At 52.1% G+C, this 22,034-nt stretch overlaps 1 protein-coding gene across 1 annotated transcript in view; it reads left to right on the forward strand.

Moving 5' to 3' along the window:
* The window catches only part of LOC118777982 (transcription factor 7-like 1-A), a 32,381-nt gene extending 12,736 nt beyond the window's left edge, over window positions 1-19,645 (forward strand). The window contains exons 4-12 of the mRNA XM_036529263.1: window positions 10,369-10,452; window positions 15,368-15,479; window positions 15,576-15,678; window positions 16,058-16,141; window positions 16,414-16,557; window positions 16,652-16,811; window positions 17,792-17,899; window positions 18,326-18,380; window positions 18,848-19,645. Of these exons, the coding sequence (XP_036385156.1) occupies window positions 10,369-10,452; window positions 15,368-15,479; window positions 15,576-15,678; window positions 16,058-16,141; window positions 16,414-16,557; window positions 16,652-16,811; window positions 17,792-17,899; window positions 18,326-18,380; window positions 18,848-19,314 (1,317 nt within the window). The 3' untranslated portion in view covers window positions 19,315-19,645. The remainder of the gene's footprint in view (window positions 1-10,368; window positions 10,453-15,367; window positions 15,480-15,575; window positions 15,679-16,057; window positions 16,142-16,413; window positions 16,558-16,651; window positions 16,812-17,791; window positions 17,900-18,325; window positions 18,381-18,847) is intronic.
* Window positions 19,646-22,034: the final 2,389 nt, after the last annotated feature.

Consider the following 22,034-nt stretch of genomic DNA (forward strand, 5'->3'; position numbering starts at 1 on the left):
TGGAAGCTCCTAGTACTTTCTCACGTCTGGAGGGCAGGGTTGGATAAATGATCTCATTGTGTCAGCCAGCACGGACGTGCCCCCTCTCATTATCCAATAATCATGCTAAAAGCCAAAATGCATCTACCCAAAAGGATGAAAATCAGTTCGCATTAAACTTTTGGATGTCCCACTAGAGCACATAAAGAGCTGTTCTGGCATGAGCCTCGTGTGAATGTGAATCCATCCCAAACTCTGCATTTTCAGAAAGCTCACCCCCAGTGTCTCGGGAAAGGAGAGCAGAGTTTGCTGTTCAGTCCGCTGCGCCGATCCACGAATCGCCGATGGCAGCTGCTTGGAGGGCCGTCTGGTTCATGTTAAGCCAGACGCTGAGTTTTTGAAATCCTTTCTCACACTATAAATCCCTGCTGTAATGGGACATCAGTCCTCCTCCTCTCTCTCCCCCTGCCTCTGTGCAGACATACATACGTATAAGAGTAGACACACACAGACACATACATGCTGACATAGGCTCTCTGTCTCACACACTCACTCGTGTACACGCACACACGCACACACGCTGTGGTCAGACTCTGATTGTTGGCAGCAGGGAGAATGCTGTGGAGGGTAGAGGCTTTGGAAAGATCAGGGTTTCAGGACTGATTCGTGTTTAAGAAACAATAAAACTTTGAGGTTCCATTTCTGTTCCTGAATATCAGGGAGAAATCGGCCCAGAAGAACGAGGTCCCGCCGAAGCGGGTGATTCTGGCCTTTCCATCTGTTCCGAGTGTTCCATGGCAGAACACTGCGTTCTTAAAGCTGTTCCGTGTTCCGTCTGTGTGTGACTCAGAGAAAAGGCAGACGGTTAAAGCTCCGATTGTGGGGTTTTCAGGGATCGGTTAGCATTTGAGTAATGATGAGCTGTAGTGGCCGATCAGTGCGGTCTCCTCAAGGCTAGCTCTGTTTAACAGACAGGAATCGCTCCCCCTTAACTGTGTATGAGATCCAGACACACCTGAATCACAGCGCGGTCCTGTCTCTACTGACACACCTGAATCACAGCGCGGTCCTGTCTCTGCTGACACACCTGAATCACAGTGCGGTCCTGTCTCTACTGACACACCTGAATCACAGTGCGGTCCTGTCTCTACTGACACACCTGAATCACAGTGCGGTCCTGTCTCTGCTGACACACCTGAATCACAGTGCGGTCCTGTCTCTACTGACACACCTGAATCACAGTGCGGTCCTGTCTCTACTGACACACCTGAATCACAGTGCGGTCCTGTCTCTGCTGACACACCTGAATCACAGCGCGGTCCTGTCTCTACTGACACACCTGAATCACAGCGCGGTCCTGTCTCTACTGACACACCTGAATCACAGCACGGTCCTGTCTATCTGTTGATGAATGTGCTAGGCATTCACTTCCAGAAAACTCGGATTTTCTTTACCTTGACCTAGCACTGCAGCAGTAGAGTGATTCATTCATGTTGAAAGGAGAACTCTGACTTTCTGCCTGTCTGTCTGCGTGCCATTTCACTGCTGTTTCCATGACTACAGAGAAAGCAGAAATCCCCTCTGATCTGCTGACACAATATTGGCACTGTCGTCAGGATTTTAGCAACCCGGTAATATCCAGAGTTGCAGGGTTGGGGTGGAGTTTGATGCAGAGCAGCGTTTCCCAAACCTCTCCTGGAGTACCCCCTGCCCTGCATGTTTTAGCTCTCTCCCTGCTCCAACACAGCTGATTCAAATGATCAACTCGTTATGAACTCCTGAAGCTGCGTGTGTCTGCCGGTCTGTGCAGTGTGTGTGAATGTGTATGAACATGAATGTTTCTCGGTGTGTGTTTGCTCATGAATGTGTACGTCACTGTGTGTATTTGTACAGGAGTGTGTGTGTGTGTGTGTGTGTGTGTGTGTGTGTGTGTGTGTGAATAAGGAGGAACTGTGCCAAACGGCTGGATATTTACTGAGGCAGTTGTGGGTTAAATACCTTGCCCAAGGGTACAGCAGCAGTGCCCCAGCAGGGCGTCACACCAGGAAGCGTTCAGTTAGAGGCTGTGTTATTGCGCCACTGCGTCACCCTGTTCACTGCGTCACCCTGTTCACTGCGTCACCCTGTTCACCCTGTCACCCTGTTCACTGCGTCACCCTGTTCACTGCGTCACCCTGTTCACTGCGTCACCCTGTTCACTGCGTCACCCTGTTCACTGTGTCATGCCACTCTGACCCTGTAAATCAGCCAACCGAACGAATGAATGATAGAAACTTTTTATTATCGTCTGAGTGTGGGGGACCCCGCAGTCTGCCCCCCCCTCCCGCCCCCCCAGGGCAGGGCACGGCACGGCACGGTACGGTACGGTCTGCAGGAGGTGATGGAGCATTTGGCTTTGGCGGGGCGGGGTGGGGCGGGGGTGTGGGCGTTTTCATGGCAGCGCATCGTAAACTGGCTGAATTCTGTGTTTGGTGCTCCCCTGCAACCAGAGACCCTGAGCTAAGGATTCGCTCTGCAGTGTGTGTGTGTGTGTGTGTATTTACGTGTATGTGTGGGTGAGACTGTGTGTGTGCGTGTGGGTGCGCGTACACGTGAGTGAGTAGTTGTGTGTGCTGGCTGTCAGCATGAGACAGCCAGCCTCTTTCCAGACAGTTTATTATTCTCTTATGGTTCTAATTATATGTTCTTTTTTATTTGACTCACCTTTGCATTCTGATAATACAAAATCCCACTCTTTCTTAAAGCTTTCTGTGGAGGGACAGATGCCTGTGTGCGTGCGTGCGCGTGCGCCTGTTAACCAGCGGTTGCTGAAAATAAAGGCTCCTCAGTGGGTGTGAGAAATGAGGCAGGGTTACAGCGGAATGGCACACCATTCAGAGACACATGCAGTGGCAGGAAGGCTCTGAAAGGTCTGTATAAATGAGAGCATAACTCAGCATCCCGCCGTGCCGTGAGCCCTGAAATAAACGCTGCCACCACAGCAGTGCATTCAGACCCAGAAGGAGGGAAAGGGCAGGGCTTGTTTAGACTGGAGATGGAGGGAGTCTCTCCTGACTGGCCTGGCCGTTTGTTCAGTTGGAGTTTGTCTGTCTCTGGCAGCCTGTATTGAATTCATGCACAGTTAGGCAAGTTTTTACTTCTGCAAGAACATTTACGTGTCATTTAGCAGACTCTTACTGAGAAGCGTGGAGGATCCTTCCACATTATAGTCATGCCTGTGCAAGCCTTCGCAACTGTGTTAAGTAGGCCTGGTTTCCATGGAAACCCTTGTGTGGTGGGTGGCTGACCTTTGACCCAGTTGTGTGAGTGAATGGCAGAGCAAGGGCGATCAGTGACATCACAGTGGGGGGTGGGGGGGGGGGGGGTCACAGTGACGGAGCCCCGCGTCCATGCAGGAGTGACCCCATCTGCAGGCTTCAGAAACGAAACCCCCATCTGCACCAGGCTCCCTCTCAGGCCTCCTCTACAGACTGCTGACCGGGGTGTGACCGCAGCGTCTCCACGGAAACCACACCGACGGCTGCTGTGTCTAACGCAGTACACAGGTACCACTGCTCTGTTCTTTCCTGGATTAACTGCCAGCTGAAATGACCACAGCAGGGCCTGCCTATCTGAGCTGGCTGTTCCTGGGTCAGTGCGGTGGCTCGGTGGCGTGTGGGACCGAGCTGGCTGTTCCTGGGTCAGTGCGGTGGCTCGGTGGCGTGTGGGACCGAGCTGGCTGTTCCTGGGTCAGTGCGGTGGCTCGGTGGTTTGTGGGTTGGTCCTTGGTCAGCCGTGGGCAGATGCTCTGTCTCTGGAAGAGAGAAGCGGAGGTTTGGCCGCAGGAGTGACAGAGTGCTGGGTGTTCTCCTCCTGCAGGCTGTGCTTACTGCTCCGAGCGGGAAGCGGCGATCGTCCGGAGAGCGGGTTCGACGGAGACGGTGCTGTGGGGTTCGTTTTAAAGGGAAACGGTGCTGTGGGGTTTGTTTTAAAGGGAGACGGTGCTGTGGGGTTCGTTTTAAAGGGAAACGGTGCTGTGGGGTTTGTTTTAAAGGGAGACGGTGCTGTGGGGTTCGTTTTAAAGGGAGACGGTGCTGTGGAGTTCGTTTTAAAGGGAAACGGTGCTGTGGGGTTCGTTTTAAAGGGATACGGTGCTGTGGGGTTCGTTTTAAAGGGAGACGGTGCTGTGGAGTTCGTTTTTATATGGGATTGCTGCTGTTTTGTGTGCTACACCTCCAGCCCGATGCTGGCCTCTCGCTGCCAATCAGAGTTCTGAGACAGACGCTAATCAGAGCATGGAGCAGTGTAATTAATTAGCCTTGTAGTCTGGCTGTGATGTAAATCGCCTGTTCGGTGTACCTGGTGGGCTGCAGGTGTTGCTGGGACGGGCGGGATGTTCGCCGTGCTGGTTCAGCAGCAGTGCAGGAAACTCGTTTCGGGGGCTGCGTTTGGGTCACAGGTGACTCCAGCCCCTCTGTGTTCCCCTGGAAACAGGCTAACTTGCCCTCAAGGTGAAGCGCTGCAGATTTCTACAGGGGATCCGAACCATACAGGCTTTTTCCTCATCTGTGCACAGTGGCATAGGTCATTTCTGCTGCTCTAACCACAATGTTTTCTCTTTGAATCCCAGCGCTGACGTTGTGTGCTTATGCTGTAGATATCCAGGTGTGTGCATGCATAGCGTAGTCACCCTGTGTTCACCTGTCTTAGGATAAGGAGTGATTGCATGTAACCTTCACATTGAATATGTGTGTGTGTTGAATATGTGAATGAGTATTACTGTTATCAGAACAATGTGGCTAGTACTGTCTTAGTTACTAGTTACTTAGTGTTACTTAGTTACTGTTAAGCTTTTGGGTTTATGAAACCTGTTCTTGTAGTTGTGAAATCTGCTGTTGGTTATTTGTGTGTGATTTTGTGCTAAGCTGTGTAAACTGTTCTGCACTGTGAGGAGCAGCAGGCAGTGGGAACAATAAGAACTGAAATGAGATCATTATCCATGCATCATGCATGTAAAACTCACCAGCTGCCACTTCAGATTGACTTTTATTTCCTGTCAATTAAGTTTTCTTTTTTTTGTTTTTTTTTTTTTGTGCAGTTCTTTTTCTCTGTCTGTCTTCGCTCCTCTCTCCCCCCGTCCTGCTCTGCCCCCCTCCCCCCTCTTTTTTTTGCCACTTCCTATCGGAGCAGTGCACACAGTTGTCAGTGGGGATAAAGAGATTTATGCTTCCTGCCTGGGCTATTTCTGCTAAAGCTGGCAGGAATGCCAGCCGGCTTAACTCAGTGCAAACACCCTGTACTCTCCCTCCAATTAACCTCTAATTAGCACACTGTGTGTGCATGCGTGTGTGTGTGTGGGGGGGGGGGGGGTTGTTTGCTCAACAATGGGGTCTATAATTATCCATTCACACAGTGCCTCAGTGCCTGGTGGGTCAGCGCGAGGCGGGAGGGGCTGCTGCCTTTGCCTTTGTCCCTGGGGGGGGGGGGGTGTAAACAGCCTGTCTGGACACAGGAAGTGAAGGCCATGGGCAGCATGGCCGCCACGTGGGGAGTCCTGGTCCCACGGTAACAGGCTCCAGGAGCTGTGAGGGATGTCCCGTTTGGAGTGTGTCTGGCTGATTGCCTGCCTGTCGATCAGTGGCACCCTGGGAGCTCATGGTGGAGGGAGGCTGTAGCAGGCTCAGGCTGATCTCAGAACAGTGGCTTTGCTGTTCCATGTGGCTGTACCTCTACCTGGAGGCCGCAGCGCCTGCAGGGTGACTCTGCCCTGGTCCTGGAGGGCCGCAGTGCCTGCAGGGCTACTCTACCCTGGTCCTGGAGGGCCACAGTGCCTGCAGGGCTACTCTACCCTGGTCCTGGAGGGCCGCAGTGTCTGCAGGGCTACTCTACCCTGGTCCTGGAGGGCCACAGTGCCTGCAGGGCTACTCTACCCTGGTCCTGGAGGGCCTGCAGGGATATGTATGGATGCTAGAACTGTTTTAGGGGAGTGTATTCCCTTTGGTGTCGGCTGAGTCATCCTCCAACTGGGCCCTGGAAGGTGACTGAAAAAAAACCTGAGAACTTGATTTCAGCCTTTTGGAGAGTTTCCTCTGAGCTTGTTCAGTGCAGAACGGTTCGCAGAGGCTGGGTCTGCTGCAGAGCTTTACTGATCGCTAACGTTAGGATCTCGACCTGCTCCCCTCTGTGACCCGAACGCAGTAACTCGCAGGACTGTGGGACTGCGTTAGGCACTGTTTATAAGCACCGCTGCTAAGCAAATAAAAGGGACAGAGTAATGTGATTAAAATATCTGCTTATGTGCAGAAGAGGCTCCTCTGACTGATTCTCTGTCTGTTTGTGTGCTGAGAACACAATTAAGCCCATGCGCAAAAGATTTCACCACACGTTTATCTGGTTAAAGTTTACAGCAGAACTTGATTAGCTGAAATGAGTCAGCTCCGGGAGGGGGTTCCCATTCTGCTCAATAAACAATAAGCACTTAAAGCACACAGCTCTCTCTCCCGTTAAGAACGGGCGGAAATTATCTCCCCCTGGTGGTTTGGGTTGAATCTTTGGTCTCTCTGAGCACAGCAGAGGAGTGTATTTGTGTTCTACTTATAATAATAATGTTACTAATAATATTTAATTGAGCATGTTCTGCAGGCGCTCTGTATTTCTCCTGGCACAGTGGTGTCCTGCTCTCCCTGCCTGCCTCCTCAAAAACCCTGCTGCACTTACCCGCCTCTCTGGGATACCCGCCTCTCTGCGATACCCGCCTCTCTGCGATACCTGCCTCTCTGGGATACCCGCCTCTCTGGGATACCCGCCTCTCTGGGATACCCGCCTCTCTGCGATACCCGCCTCTCTGCGATACCCGCCTCTCTGGGATACCCGCCTCTCTGGGATACCCGCCTCTCTGGGATACCCGCCTCTCTGGGATACCTGCCTCTCTGAGATACCTGCCTCTCTGAGATACCCGCCTCTCTGAGATACCCGCCTCTGACAGCGTGGATGCTGGTAATGTGTAGCCATGAGATGGAGTGCCTGGGTCAGTCTGAGGGAGGGCAGAGCGCAGTATAGAGAGTCGCTGCAGGAGAGCGTAACGCCCTGCTTTAAATAACACGGCTCATTCACACTGTTGCTGCTGCTGTAGAGCGTAGCAGCGCAGTGCTGTTCATTCCGCTGCTCACTCCCTGCAGCCTGACTGTACACCACAGGAGCCGCGGTTTCGTACAGTGCTTCTGGGAGGGGGTGCAGAGGGGTGTGATTATGTGAGAATTCTCTCGTGAGGGGAACCGGGGGTTTGGGCCCAAGTGCGTACCCCGGCGTGAGGCGCAGTCTCTCTGAGGGAATGAGGTTAGGCAGGGGGGCTGTGCACCCAGGCCATGGAGTGTGGATCTGAGCTGTATGGTTCGAACCCGGGACCCAGTCCTGCTCCAGGGCTGACGTAACCCTGGGAAACAATGCCCCGACTCTAAACCCCCCCCCCGTTACTCTCTGTGCTCTGGGCCATAATGTCTTTTCCATTTTTAACTGGTCTTATCCTCACTTCCTTCCTCCCTGCAAACCGCCTCTGCTGAGTGAAGCTTAAACCCCCAAAAACAGCATTACCTCGTTATTAACCCTTTCAGTCCCGTTTTCTGCTGCCTTTGCCCAGGGCTGTGCTGTTTGTGTGAGGATCCATTTCAGAGCATCGTGATGGTGGACCCAGAGAGCCACTCGGCACTGTTAGTGTGGCTCAGTATTATTTCACACATTTACATGGTTTTGTTGATCTGATGTCATTTCTCTTTTGTAACCCTGCTTTGGCAACATTGAACCCTGTAAAATGCTGCCATGGGAATCAGTGTAAATTCAAACCCTGGGTCCCTCCCAGTGGAACACTTTAGCAGTGCTTGGTTTGCATGAGTTCTGGTGGAGTTACGGTTGGGTTAGGGTTAGGTTACGGTTGAGTGGTAGAGAGGTAAAAGAGCTGCACTTATAACCAGATGGTCACAGATTCTCTGTGGGGGGGGTGGGGTGGGGGGGGGGGGACTCTTGTTGTACAGTGATTGACTTCTTGCTTCAGTGGCCTTATAGATGGATGAAAACTGTACAAAATCTAACCTATGCATAGGCAAGCAACCTTTGATAATAATGGTTTACTTGCTTAGCAGATACTATTACTGTTACTGTTGTTGTTTTTATGAACATGTTGTTTTTATGAACATGTTTGTTAGGAGTGGGGTTCGAGAGAACAGGAAATGACACAGCTGTTGCAGGGGCAGGAGGGTGTGGGGAGAGTGCAGGGCAGAACCCTCACCTGGCCTGTTTGGGACATGTGATAGGGGGATACCTGTACCTGTACCTGTGCCTGAATGGGTGTGTTCTACCTCAGAGGCTGCAAGTGCGCACAGTGCTTGATACCGACTCCTTGGAATTCATTAAAAAACTCCTGAGGCAGGAGAATCTGATATGAGCTGTTCAGCTGATACAGAAACCAGATGGCTGAGCAGTGCTGTGGGCTGGAGCCATCGGAATTCACCTCACTCTTTAAAAATTCTGTTCTTTTTTTTCTTTTCTTTTTTTTTTATGCGTTTGGGGGGGAAAAAATTCAACTAGCACACTTTTGTCCGGTCCAGAAAAACATGAGCCAGAGAATCTGTGCAGATTACACGCGCGCGCGCACACACACACACACACACACACACACACACACACACACACACACACCCTTACCCTTCAGCCAGCTGCTGATAATATCTACAGTAAGGAAAAAGAATGAGTTGTTCGGTTCAGGTCAAAAGGTCAATGCAATTCACTTGGGTGCCATTGAATTAGCCGAGCCTTCCTGCCAGCTGCCCGCCCCCCCGCGTTTCACATTCCCCGACTGCTCTGATTTCACAGTCCTCGCCGGCACGCCCATCTCACGCCCTGCCCTGAGACCACACCCCCTCACAGCTGATTGGAGGAGCAGGCTGCCGGCCCACGTCCTGAAGGGACAGCACACTGACACTGAATCCCCTGCATTCGTTTAGCATAATAACTGATTCACCACTCCGAGTGAACCACCTGTGAGTTTAACATGATAACTGATTCACCACTCCGAGTGAACCACCTTTGTGGGTTTAGCATAATAACTGATTCACCACTCCGAGTGAACCACCTGTGAGTTTAACATGATAACTGATTCACCACTCCGAGTGAACCACCTGTGAGTTTAACATGATAACTGATTCACCACCCCGAGTGAACCACCTGTGTGGGTTTAGCATAATAACTGATTCACCACTCAGAGTGAACCACCTGTGTGTGTTTAGCATAATAACTGATTCACCACTCAGAGTGAACCACCTGTGTGTGTTTAGCATAATAACTGATTCACCACTCCGAGTGAACCACCTGTGTGTGTTTAGCATAATAACTGATTCACCACTCCGAGTGAACCATCTGTGTTTGATTTAGAGCTTGAAGGAGCAAAAACGCAAAAGGTCTGTGACACTCCAGGAGGAGGGTTGTGTCAGAAACCTTACCTGTGAATCTAAACACGATTGATTGACTTCATTCATGCTGCAGTCCTGGAAACACAAGCTGTAGGCGGGGAGAACCCCTGTGCACATGTCAGAGTGTCTCAGGTCTCACCCTTGGAGAGTGCTGATAGGTCAGGTGACTCAGAGGAGGGTTCGATGGTGAACCCGCAGTGCAGGACAGCGTTCAGGTGGAGCTGGAGATTTTCAGTGGCAGTGACCGTGTGCCTCCTTTCCTGCTCTGCAAGCCTGTTTGGGACCTCACAGACTGTGTGTCTCCAGCCAGCAGTGTTGGTAGGTGTGTTTGATTTCACCCTGTGGAATGCAGCGTGGTGATTGGACAGATAAGATTCAATCTCCGTCTTCTGCATGTAGTGCCTGGCAGCATAACAGGTGCAAAGTATCCATTGCTAAAATTGTACATTCAACAAATTCACTTTTCAAGTCCAGTGTTTTAAAAAACGCATCCCTCTCTGTGCTGTTGAACACCTTCATGCTGTTGGTTTTTGTTTTCAGAAAACTTTAGATTTTTGATGTGGTGATACATTCCATATTGATTTTGTGCTACTTTTAAAATGAAACCCAGGGAAAGGTTATGTTTTTGAAGTACTGAGCTCATAACAAAACAGGAAGATTACGCAGTTGTTTTGGATGAAGTCTTGTGATGGCCAGTAAAACGTGTTCCCAGGGTTTGTGGGTGTCACAGCGTTCTGCGTTTCTCAGCTTGGGGACTGTTCAGCCGTCCGTTTAACTGTGTCAGCGATACTAACAGACAGGTGTCGCTTAAACTGTGTGAGTAATACTAGCGCAGACTACAGGTGGACCCCTGTGTCTCTGTAGTCCGGTTATGCCTTTACATTCAGGTTCAGTGTTGTCCTGATTATGCATTTTTGGAGCTTCACTCCTTGCGTCCTCTCCCCTACAGTACCTGCAGATGAAGTGGCCTCTCCTGGATGTCCCGGGACCCGCCAGCCTCAAAGACTCCAGATCGCCCACCCCAGGACACTTGGTGAGTATGTGAGCGCCCCCCTGTGGCTGTAATGCAGATGTGCATAGTGTCCGACATCTCATGTCCCACAGTAATGACATCATCTGTGTTTGAGATCGAAGGGGCGGAGCCTGGCAGTATAATGCAGGTATCTGATATCGGTGATCTCCATGTCAAAGTCATACGATCTACTATCAGTACCCAACCGCCTGATAATTCACCACATATGACACTCACAAAGGAGGAAATAAGAGCTTCACATAAAGTGACAGAGAGCTCATTTCCGTGTGTGTGAGTGTGTGTGAGTGTGTGTGAGTGTGTGTGAGTGTGTGTGTGTGTGTGCCCGTGCCCGTGCGCGAGTGTGCGCGTGTGTGCGTGTGGGTGTGCGCGTGTGTGTGCGCGTGTGTATGTGTGTGTGTGTGTGCGTGTGTGTGTGCGCGTGTGTGTGCGTGTGTGTGAACGTGTGTGTGTGCGCGCGTGTGTGCACGCGTGGGTGCGCGTGTGTGTGTGCGCGTGTGTGTGCGCGTGTGTGTGCGTGTGTGTGTGAGAACGCAGATGCAGCTGCCTGTTGCTTTGTTCAGGAATGCACTGCAGCGATGTGAAGCTGGGGTTGCGTTAGCGTGCTGGATCCGTGCAGCTGTGTATCTGATTGTGAAACAGCAGAGATTGAACCTCCCTGGTGCCTGTCTGAGCCGGGACAGCGGGGGGGGGACAGGGTGTGCCGTGACCTTGCACTGGGCCAGGTCATGTGACACACCTGTTTTCGTTGTTCTGTGGTGCATGTTTATGTCCGCATGGATGGAGGACAAACCCAGGTGATAAAAACTGTTTACTGGGTTGCCTGTTGCTCTGACTTATCCTCTGTCTTATCTTCCCTTCAGTTATGGGGAGGAGGGGGGGGCGGGGGGGGCTTTAAGCAGCAGGACTGGAAGTGCGGCGTTCTCAGTGTCTCAGCCACTCCGACGGCTCTTGCTTTTCCATTGTTTGAACTAGCACATGATGGGCGGGGTTAGTTTAGTGTCCAGGACCGCTGCTGTAAGGTCATTCTCTGTCAGTAAATTCAGGGTTTGTGGTGGCCAGTCTGTGTCAGTAACAGCAGGGTTTATTTTCGCCCCCTGACCCGCTCCACTCCTGGTGACCCTGCCCAGACGCAGAGAGCCCCAGGCTCCCCCCCCCCCCCCCCCCCCCCCCCTAAACGAGGGCCTAATCCTTTCCGGAGACGAGAGTGTTTTCTTTGTGTGTGTGTGTATGTATGGGCGGGGCACCAGAAGTGTTCAGGCGGCTTTCTGTGCCTGGTCACGGGGTCATCGGGGCCCCCCAGTCAGTGGGAGATGTAGTCTGGTCAGTATGTGAGCTTGGAGCGGTTCTCCATGCCACCCCAGACACTACTTGCATCTGCTGTGCCCTAGCAGAGTCCCCAGACATGGCTGATTGGCCCAGATCACCATCTGAATGGCTCTGAGCATGCTGCACTTTGTGCTGCAGGTTATTATTCAGTTATTTTTGGGTTATTTTTGGCTGGATTGGGTGTGGGGGTTGTGGCTGTGTTTCTCCCTGCCTGTGGGTCTGTTGGCGGTGTGGAGGTTTGGTTTTCTTCAGGGAGATGTTAATTTGAGGATAATCCGCGCAGTGCTGAGCTGAGAAGATGTGCCGTAATCAAACTGGCCTGAAATGAAAAGGTCTGTAATCCGTCGTTAGCGCACTTTCATGAGATGTGTCTCCAGCCGGATTAGAGCCACCGGCGGGGCTTTATTCCAGGGGATGACAGCACCTCCAAATTATGCATGACTCACGGTAAACGGCCCGACGGTCTGTCAGCATGTTCCTTCCCGGCCTTTTCAGACGGGCTGCCTTTCTCACACCTGTTTGTTGTAATGTAAGGGGTTTTATTTGGCAGCGGGCAGCAGCTATGTGCTGCCTTTAGCCTAATGCCTCTGGAAGATACGCAGCAGGTGAGATCGGCACACTTGAGTGAGAACTTGCCTGTGTGTCTCTGCCTGTGTGCTGAGCATGATGGCCCTGCCTGTCTGTCTGGCTGTAGGCAAATCTGTCCGTCTTTCTCTCTTTGCCTGTAGGTATGTCTGTCTGTCTCTGTCCCTCTGTAGGTATCCCTGTCTCTCTTGCGCTCTCTCTCTCTGTCTCTGTCTCTCTGTCTCCCTCTCAATCTGTCTCTGTCTCTCTGTAGGTGTGCCTGTCTGTGTCTCTGTCTCTCTGTAGGTGTGCCTGTCTGTGTCTCTGTCTCTCTGTAGGTGTGCCTGTCTGTCTGTCTCTGTCTCTCTGTAGGTATGCCTCTCTCTCTCTCTTGCGCTCTCTATCTGTCTCTGTCTCTCTGTAGGTATGTCTGTCTGTCTGTCTCTGTCTCCCTCTCTGTCTGTCTCTGTCTCTCTGTAGGTATGCCTGTCTGTCTCTGCGGTGCGCTGTGGCAGGTTACCGCTGTAGAGCTGAGTCACAGAGTGACAGGTGTGTGCAGCCAGTGTCCCAGCTCGTTGATTCTCTGACACTGGCACTCGCCTGTGAGGCGTCCATGGGGGATGTGGGATAACTCATGCTGCGGCTGCCATAGCGCTCAGACAGGGATGAGTGGGTCTGCCCCCGGGCTGAGAGGGGGACAGGGGTCCGGCCAGGGCTGAGAGCGGGACAGGGGTCCGGCCAGGGCTGGGTTTTGGGCTGCGTTTAGGCAGCTTTCCATGCAGCTCAGAGGAAACAACGGGCTTCTGACGGCCCTTAAAGTGGTTCCTGTGAATCTGGTTAGCGAATAGCATCGTCATCAGACAGGCGGGTAAACCGGGTGACTGTGGGGGTTGTCCCCGCTCACTCCCCCCTTCTCTCAGTGCCTCAGGCTCATTCTCAGGAGCGCAGGTACATCTTGCTGACAGTTTTGTTATCCTGGATAATTTATTCAGTCAGTTTGATTGATGTGATGGTGTGATGATTTGTACATTATAATTGTCCAATCAGTCAGTCAGTCATCAAACCCTCCGGCTCCTCAAGCCCTATTCCTCCCTCCCCCCCTTCCTCCCCTCCCACTCCCTTTCTCCCCCCTCCCGGTCTGACTCCCCCCCAGGGTCTGACTGCTCCGTCAGGTGATGGTATTCTCAGTGAGGTGCTCCGGTGTGCGGTGTCTCAGGCCCTGTTTACGCGAGTCCCCATTACAGCAGTAATGTGTCGCCGCGTGGAAGCTCTTTCCCAGCCTCTGAATGTGTGCTTTGTGCCGGGGATTTGTTGTGAGATAAGAGGCTGCCTTATCAAAACCAGCAGGGAACCGGTAAGTCCTGTTCTCTCCCGGAGGGGGGGGGTGACAGGCCAGGAAGCATTGCTTATCGGAGCAGACGGAGGTGAACGTCAAGGCTGACTGTCCCCCCCCAGGCGGGGGGGGGGGGGCATTCGAGACTCTGCCTGTTTGCCTCGTGCTTCAGCTGTAATGCAGAGGATCTGAAACGTGTTTGGCTGGATGGAATCCCCGCCCTTGTTGGGGGGGGGGGGGGGGGGGGGGGGGGGGCTCTTAACGGAGCATGGAACTCAGCACACCAGGTCCTCCAGCACAGAGAGATACCAGTGGGGGCCTCATCTCCAGCAGAGAGAGATACCAGAAAGAGCCTCATATCCAGCACAGAGAGATACCAGCGAGAGCCTCGTCTCTAGGCACAGAGACTAGGGAAGGCCTCATATGCAGGCTGAGAGAGAGACCAGAGCCTCATTTTTTGCGTCATGGCAGAACTGGATTTAGACTTTAAACCTTTAAAATTGACAGTTTATCCAAAGGAGGTGGCCCCCACCCTGGCACTGTCTGATGGAGGGTGGGCTGTTTTGCAGCTGGAACACTCGGTGGTGTTTTTGCCCTTTAAGGTGCGGTCACGCTCTGCTTCCCAGGTGGCTGGGAGTCTCTTCTCTTTCGCTCCACTGTTGCAGGGAAAGTTTTATTTTGAAGGTAGTGGAAATTGCTGCTCCCTTGCTTAAACCACTCTCTCTGACAGCTGCTTCTGCTGCTGAAAGCATTAGCTTTAGCTGACAGTGTTTGGTGCAGGTAGGGTCAGGGCTGTTTCTCCACCTGCCAAACACAAGCTGCTGTGAATGAGTCTCTTTTGTCAGGTTCCTGTGGCAAGGTTCAGCACTGCCACCCAGTGGAATCCTCAGGCATTACAGCCCAAACTAAAAAGATCACCGGCTTTACTTAAGAGAGTCTTCTACCGACAGCCTGTCGTCTGTAGCTGCTATACGTGTGCGTCTTGCATAACTTGTTTCAGGTCCCCTCTCTGTCAGAGTTTACCTGGCTGAAGCGCTGCTGGGGCCAGGTGTGGGTTTGCTGGTCTGCGACTGTGATCACTCACCTCATTCTGAACATAATTCTAATATCATAATGGCTGTTTCTTGATGACTGGCTGCTGTGGTGTTGGCCCAACCCCTTTGACCCTGGAGTGGGCGTTGTCTTGGGGTGACCCTGACTTAGTGTTGCGGTTCTGACTCCCGGGCTCTGACATGCAGGTTGTCCGGGAAATGTCTCATTCTTCTTATATATATATTTCTTTGCGTTTTCTTTTGTATTTTTGTATTTTTTTAACTTATTGCACATTGTCAACTTTGCCTTTCTACCTCTATCTTAATGCTGCTGTGACAAGTGAATTTCCCCGCTGTGGGATCAATAAAGTTCTATCTTATCTTATTCAGCCATGGCGCTGTAAATGCCTGTGACCGGCCACGTCTGTGTCGTTAGAAAGGGCTGCGATTGGTTGCGTCTGTGTCACTGCGTAACAGTTCTGTAGTTCTGCTGAGACTGAAGTTCCTGGAGAGACTAACCCAGGTAGCGGAGTTACCCAGAGTGCACTGCGGTGCCGCTGGTGTCCTCTGGCAGAGCTGAGGGCTGATAACCACACGTTCACAGGAAGGGTTTGCTGCTGAAGGCCTGATTGCTGACTCTCTCCCCCCTCTCCCCCCACAGCACCCCCACCATGTGCACCCGCTGACACCGCTCATCACCTACAGCAACGAACACTTCTCCCCCACGACCCCGCCCTCTCACCTCTCCCCAGAGATCCTGGACCCAAAGACAGGTATGCAGCCGGTGCCCGAACACCCCCGAATCTACACCACCCCCTTTCCCCTACCCTGGACCCTGCTGACTCCCTCACCCCCCCCTGTCTCTGCAGGCATCCCACGGACGCCCCACCCCTCCGAACTCTCACCCTACTACCCGCTCTCTCCCGGAGCAGTGGGGCAGATCCCGCACCCTCTGGGCTGGCTGGTCCCTCAGTGAGTTGCCCGGCTCCTGCCCTGATGTCCTGTCACCGGGGGGCTGCTGCAGGGTCATAATGCCCGGAGCCCTCGGGTTTCTCAGCCCTGTGGACTCTGTGCCTCTGGGGGGGTGAGATAGCAGCCATGGGGCAGCGCTGAGCTGTGTGAGGCGGTTCTGAACACACCTGGAATGGGTTGTCACTCCTCAGTGTAACATGGCAGAGTCTTGTGTAGCTGAATGAGTTTCACACTCACACTGGGGGAAAGCTGGATATGGCTGTGTTCATGATGGGTCTCTCTCTCTCTCTCTCTCTCTCTCTCTCTCTCTCTCTCTCTCTCTCTCTCTCTCTCTCTCTCTCTCTCTCTCTCTCTCTCTCCCTCCCCCCAATCTCTGCAGACAGGGCCAGCCCATGTACTCCATCCCGGCAGGGGGGTTCAGACACCCCTACCCTGCGCTTGCGATGAACCCGTCCATGTCCAGGTGAGTACCGCTGCAGGTGAGACCTGTGTGTGTGTGTGAGAGAGATTCGGGAGGGTCATGGTGAGACAGCTGAAGGCCTGGGCGTAACTGCCCCACAGCCGGGCAGGAAGGGGCTTTGTGGTAGTGGCCTTTGCCTCCTGGTAGCAATGTGCCGCTGTGCTCTGCCCCCGCTGGTCAGCCGAGTGCTTTCTGTTCCCTAAACACTGCTCTGTCACACATTCAGTGCTGATTCTGTCTGTCTGTCTGTGCGTCCGTGTGTCTCCCTCCCGCAGCCTGGTGTCGAGTCGTTTCTCCCCCCACATGGTGCCGCACCCCCCCCACGGCCTGCACCAGACAGGCATCCCCCACCCCGCCATTGTGTCCCCCGCCATCAAGCAGGAGCCCGACAGTGAGAGCAGCAGACACGCCGCGCACCCGTGAGTAACCCCCCCCCCATTTAATCCCCATGGTAACCCATTTTAAGGTTGTGGGATGTGCCCTGACTCCATTTCCCATGCTGCACCTGTACAGGAAGTCCCCGGTGGCGCTGAAGAAGGAGGAAGAGAAGAAGCCTCACATTAAGAAGCCCCTGAATGCCTTCATGCTCTACATGAAGGAGATGAGGGCCAAGGTGGTGGCCGAGTGCACCCTGAAGGAGAGCGCCGCCATCAACCAGATACTGGGGAGGAAGGTGTGTGTGTGTGCGTGTGTGCGTGTGTGCGTGTGTGCGTGCGTGTGTGTGTGTGCGTGAGTGCGTGCGTGAGTGCGTGCGTGAGTGCGTGCGTGAGTGCGTGCGTGAGTGCGTGTGTGAGTGCGTGTGTGAGTGCGTGTGTGAGTGCGTGTGAGTGCGTGTGAGTGCGTGTGAGTGCGTGTGAGTGCGTGTGAGTGCGTGTGTGAGTGCGTGTGTGAGTGCGTGTGTGTGTGTGCGCGTGAGCGTGTGTGTGCGTGTGAGTGCGTGCGTGCGTGCGTGTGTGTGTGCGTGTGTGTGTGCGCGCGTGTGTGTGCGTGCGTGCGCGTGTGTGTGTGTGTGTGCGCGTGAGCGTGTGTGTGCGTGTGAGTGCGTGCGTGCGTGCGTGCGTGCGTGTGTGTGTGCGTGTGTGTGTGCGTGCGTGTGAGTGCGTGTGAGTGCGTGCGTGAGTGCGTGTGTGTGTGTGTGTGCGCGTGAGCGTGTGTGTGCGTGTGAGTGCGTGCGTGCGTGCGTGCGTGCGTGTGTGTGTGCGTGTGTGTGTGCGTGCGTGTGAGTGCGTGTGAGTGCGTGCGTGAGTGCGTGCGTGAGTGCGTGTGTGTGTGTGCGTGCGTGCGTGCGTGCGTGAGTGCGTGTGAGTGCGTGTGAGTGCGTGCGTGTGTGTGTGTGTGCGTGCGTGTGTGTGTGTGTGCGCGCGTGCGTGTGTGTGCGCGCGTGCGTGTGTGTGCGTGCGTGTGTGTGTGCACATCATAGTTGCAGTTTCTTCATACATGGACCAGATGGTGAGCTTAGTTTGCATCACTTTGAAGATTGTATCTGCCGTTGCTGAAGCTGCCAGTGGCTGGATCTGCTGGCTGGTTCCTGAAGCAGTGTGGCTGAGGGCAGACAGCACCTGAGCGTCGCGTTACAACCTGCAGCCTCCCACACAGGGGCAGGCAGCGGCTGAATACCTGTCTGTAATACAGCGTCTGTGCTTGTGTTGACAGTGGCACTCTCTGTCGCGAGAGGAGCAGGCCAAGTACTACGAGCTGGCCAGGAAGGAGAGACAGCTGCACTCTCAGCTGTACCCGGGCTGGTCAGCCAGAGATAACTACGTGAGTACTGCTCCTGAGAGCTTCATCTCACCCACACGGGACACTCCCAGCCCCGAGCCAGACAGGATACAACACACTGACACTAACACAGAACGCACAACACACTGACACTAACACAGAACGCACAACACACACACGCTAACACAGAACGCACAACACACACACGCTAACACAGAACGCACAACACACACACGCTAACACAGAACGCACAACACACACACGCTAACACAGAACACACAACACACTGACACTAACACATAACGCACAACACACACACGCTAACACAGAACGCACAACACACTGATACTAACACAACACTCGCACACACTGACACACAGACTCGCACACACATATTGTGTGCTTGAAAGTATAATAACGGTCATAATTTACTTTGATGACCACTGAGCGCTATCTTTCTCTCTGCAGGGGAAGAGGAAGAAGAGAAAGAGGGAAATTAAGCAGCCGGATTTAACACCAGAAGGTAGGCCCCACTTCCTTTCCTCTGACAGGGGGTCCCCCTCACTCCGCTGCCTGGACAGGGGGCTCCCTCTCTGGGATTTACAAGGCCTGCTCCAGGGGAATATCTCCCTTGCTATTGGACGTTACCATGGTAGTCTTTGGTTTGCTGCCTCTCTTACATCACAATGAGCAAGTTTGCAAAGGTATGAATAACTGTGCTCAGTGATGATGGTGTGAGGCTTCATGAACCCCAAAAATGGCCACCATGTGTTATTGGAAGGCCACTGATTTGAGCCGGTCAGTGTGTTACTGTGGATTTATACTGCTGACTGACTCCACATGGTTACCCCGTGCCCCACAGGCCTCCCGTCATGGCTGCAGTGAACATGCACAGCATTAGCGCCCCCTGCTGTTTGAGTTTGGCGCTGTGTCTCCTGTCTCTTGCGTAAGCGTAGTTTTCACATGTTTGTTGTGGCTGTTTGTTTGCAGAGAGCTTAATGGTGCAGAGTAAGAAGCCATGCCTGCCGTACCTGCCCACAGAAAAAACCTGTGACAGCCCCGCCTCATCCCACGGCAGCATGCTGGACTCGCCGGCCACGCCCTCTGCAGCGCTGGCGTCCCCCGCCGCGCCCGCCCCCACCCACTCGGAGCAGGCCCAACCCCTGTCCCTCACCACCAGGCCCGAGGGCCGGGCTTACCCACACTTCCCTCTGCCCAGCAAGGCTGCTGGCTCTGCCTCCTCCTCCACCTCCGGCCCCGCCCACCCCAGCATCTCTCTGCACATTGGCTCCTCCAGCAGCCAGACCACGCCCCTCCTCTCTCGGCCTATCCCCTTCTCCTCCCTGCCCCCCTCCATGCTGTCGCCTCCGCCCTCCCTCCACCAGGTGGCGCTGCAGTCGCGTCAGGCCCTTCTGCAGTCCCAGCCCCTCTCCCTGGTCACCAAATCAGCCGACTAAACCACAGGGAGCCGGGCCTTTCTCTCTTTTTTAATGCTGTGTATTGCTTTGTACCTTTTTTATAGATATTAGACCATGTTTTTATGAAAAAAATTGTAAAAAAAGGAAAAAAAAAAATAATATTGGTCAATATTTGACCACCACCTCTTTTTTTGCTTCTCTCTACAAAACAAAATGTATTTTTTGTAAAGTTTATTACAGAACTTGTTCTTTTTCTCAGAAGCCGTTCACTAATTTGCTACTTGTATAAAAGACAAATGTACAAAAGGTTCTCTTTTTTAAAAAAAAAAAAATACATTCATTTAGCAGACGCTCTTATCCAGAATGACTTTCAGTACAAAAGAACAAAAACGTATCCATTCAAGTTGAATGGGCAACAGTGTCAGACCAGGCTAACAACACTCCCAGAGCAGTGAGAATATAATACTGTTCAAGCCCTACCACAAGTTAACCTGTGCTAACCTGGCTAGACAGCCTAGAAAACTAAGTGATGGCAAATGCATGCATGCTACCATGCATCACAGTCACTAGATAATGGAATCCAAACCATTGCAGTGCTACACATAAAATAAACAGCACGTAATACAAGTAGCGGATGTTAGGGGGTGGGGGTTGAGATGGCACCAAGTTTGAGGAGAACAGTTTGCAGTTTGAGGAGGTGGGTCTTCAGTCTGTGTCGGAGGATGGCCAGTGATTCTGCTGTCCTAAACCCCGTGGGGAGTTCATTCCACCACTGAGGGACCAGGACAGACAAAGATCTAAGAGGAGTGATCTTGTCAGGAGGGGGGCAGTCATTTGCCCCATGGTTGCAGGGCATAGTGATCTGGCTGGTGCATATGGTTTGAGGACTGATTGGATGTATGATGGGGCTGTCCCATTCACTGACCTGTATGCCAGCACCAAGGTTTTGAACTCAATACGAGTGATAACAGGAAGCCAGTGAAGTGAGGTGAGGAGGGGGGTAACTTCACTATGTTTAGGGAGACTGTAGACAAGTCGTGCAGCTGCATTCTGGATTAGTAGCAGGGGTTTGAGGGCAAGAACCTCTCTAAAACAAATACAAAAAACAGATACCCTTGTCTTTTTAGCTAAAACCTTACTAATATTAGTTTGGTGTTTTAATACCCAGTACTGGTCAATCCGGTTATTCTCAACAGCACCCCCACAGTTGTACGCGTGTATTTGACCCAGAGAAAAGATAAATAAACCATGAAATTATTTCCTAAAAATCATGAGGCCTTTTCACTCTGTGTGGCGGATTGCAAATATGATGTTGACCTTTGACCCATTGACATTACCTCAGGTGGCATGACTGTGCAGCGTACTGAAATGGCAAACGCCTGTCAGAATAGTCCATCCTAATACCACTGATGCTGCATAAACTGACAGATTATTCAGATCCGTGTGTTTCACTGTTCCTGCCATTACCAAAACTACACATGCTTCTGATTGGCTGGCTTGTGAATATTACTGAGGGGGGCTAGTCTACAGTGGAATGTCTGTTGCTCCCATAGCAACAGATAGTCCACGGACAACCTCCTGTCAGAAACCGGAACCTCCTGGTTAAGGAAATATGAAGGGGGGAAGAACACAGGAGATGAATATCTGGACATAAAATAGAGTATCACTGGCATTTGACCAAAGGTGAAACAGCCTGTTGGCTTGGGGCCTCTGTGCAGCTGTGCTGAAACTCTCCCCCCCCCTCCCTGTCAGCCGGAACCAATAAATCTTGGCAGCTGTGCCCCAGGGGAACAGTTTGCTGGCGGTCCCAGGGTGACGGCCGCTGTGCCAAAGATCCTGATAACCAGCAGATCTTAGCCTACCCTGTTCTCCAGTGTGAGTGTCATGCAGAGAACCACTCATTGTATTCTCACTTGCAGCACAGCCAGTCTGTTCAGAAAAGTGTCCTTTTTCTCAGGAAATTTCTGTCAAGTTGTGGCTGTGTTTGGATGCAGCTGCTGGGATTCCTCCTGTTTGGAGTGCAGATATACAAGAGTACAAAACAGACCCCTATTTTATTAAATCAAATGCCAAAAATGAGGACTTTATTAGTAGATATCCACTTTTCTTTCCTGCGGATATGTAAAAATGGCAACTTCCGCACAGTGACAGCTATGGTGGTGTTTTATGCAGCTTCATTTTAAACTGATGACGCATTTGACGTGTCCAGCCAAAAGGACCCATGACTTATTACATAAGTGATCCTACATGCCAGTAAACGCTGAAAGAACTGGCGTCGATCCCTGGCGCTATAACATTGCCGCGCGTGGGCTGTTCTACTCTTGTTTTATGATTTCTTTGCTTGCTCTTATCAAAGGCAACGTCGATAACCGACCATTTTATAGCTGCCTTTATATGAGAGTGTGAATTGCATCAATAAATAAGTTCCCGGCTCAAATTGACACAGGAATGAAACCTAACTTGTTTTTAAGTGCAAGCGCCACATTATTTTAAAGCTAATAGCAAAATATTTAAAAATTGTATTATATTAAAACCTAGAGCGGGTTTTAAAATCAAAATTATCGTTGAAAATAACAGATCCAAACATTATTGCGTGTGGGGCAAAGTTTGAACTTGATGGCGCTTGCCATTATGGTCTAGGCTGGTGGCAAAAACTGGCTCAGATCCTTTTCAGAACGCCTTCCGATCAAATCTATTTCCAAAGCAAGCCAGTAAAACTGTTCGTGTGAGGGAAGATATCAGCGTGGTGATGGGTGACT

Source organism: Megalops cyprinoides, chromosome 5 (assembly GCF_013368585.1).
Source record: "Megalops cyprinoides isolate fMegCyp1 chromosome 5, fMegCyp1.pri, whole genome shotgun sequence".
NCBI classification, from domain to species: domain Eukaryota; kingdom Metazoa; phylum Chordata; class Actinopteri; order Elopiformes; family Megalopidae; genus Megalops; species Megalops cyprinoides.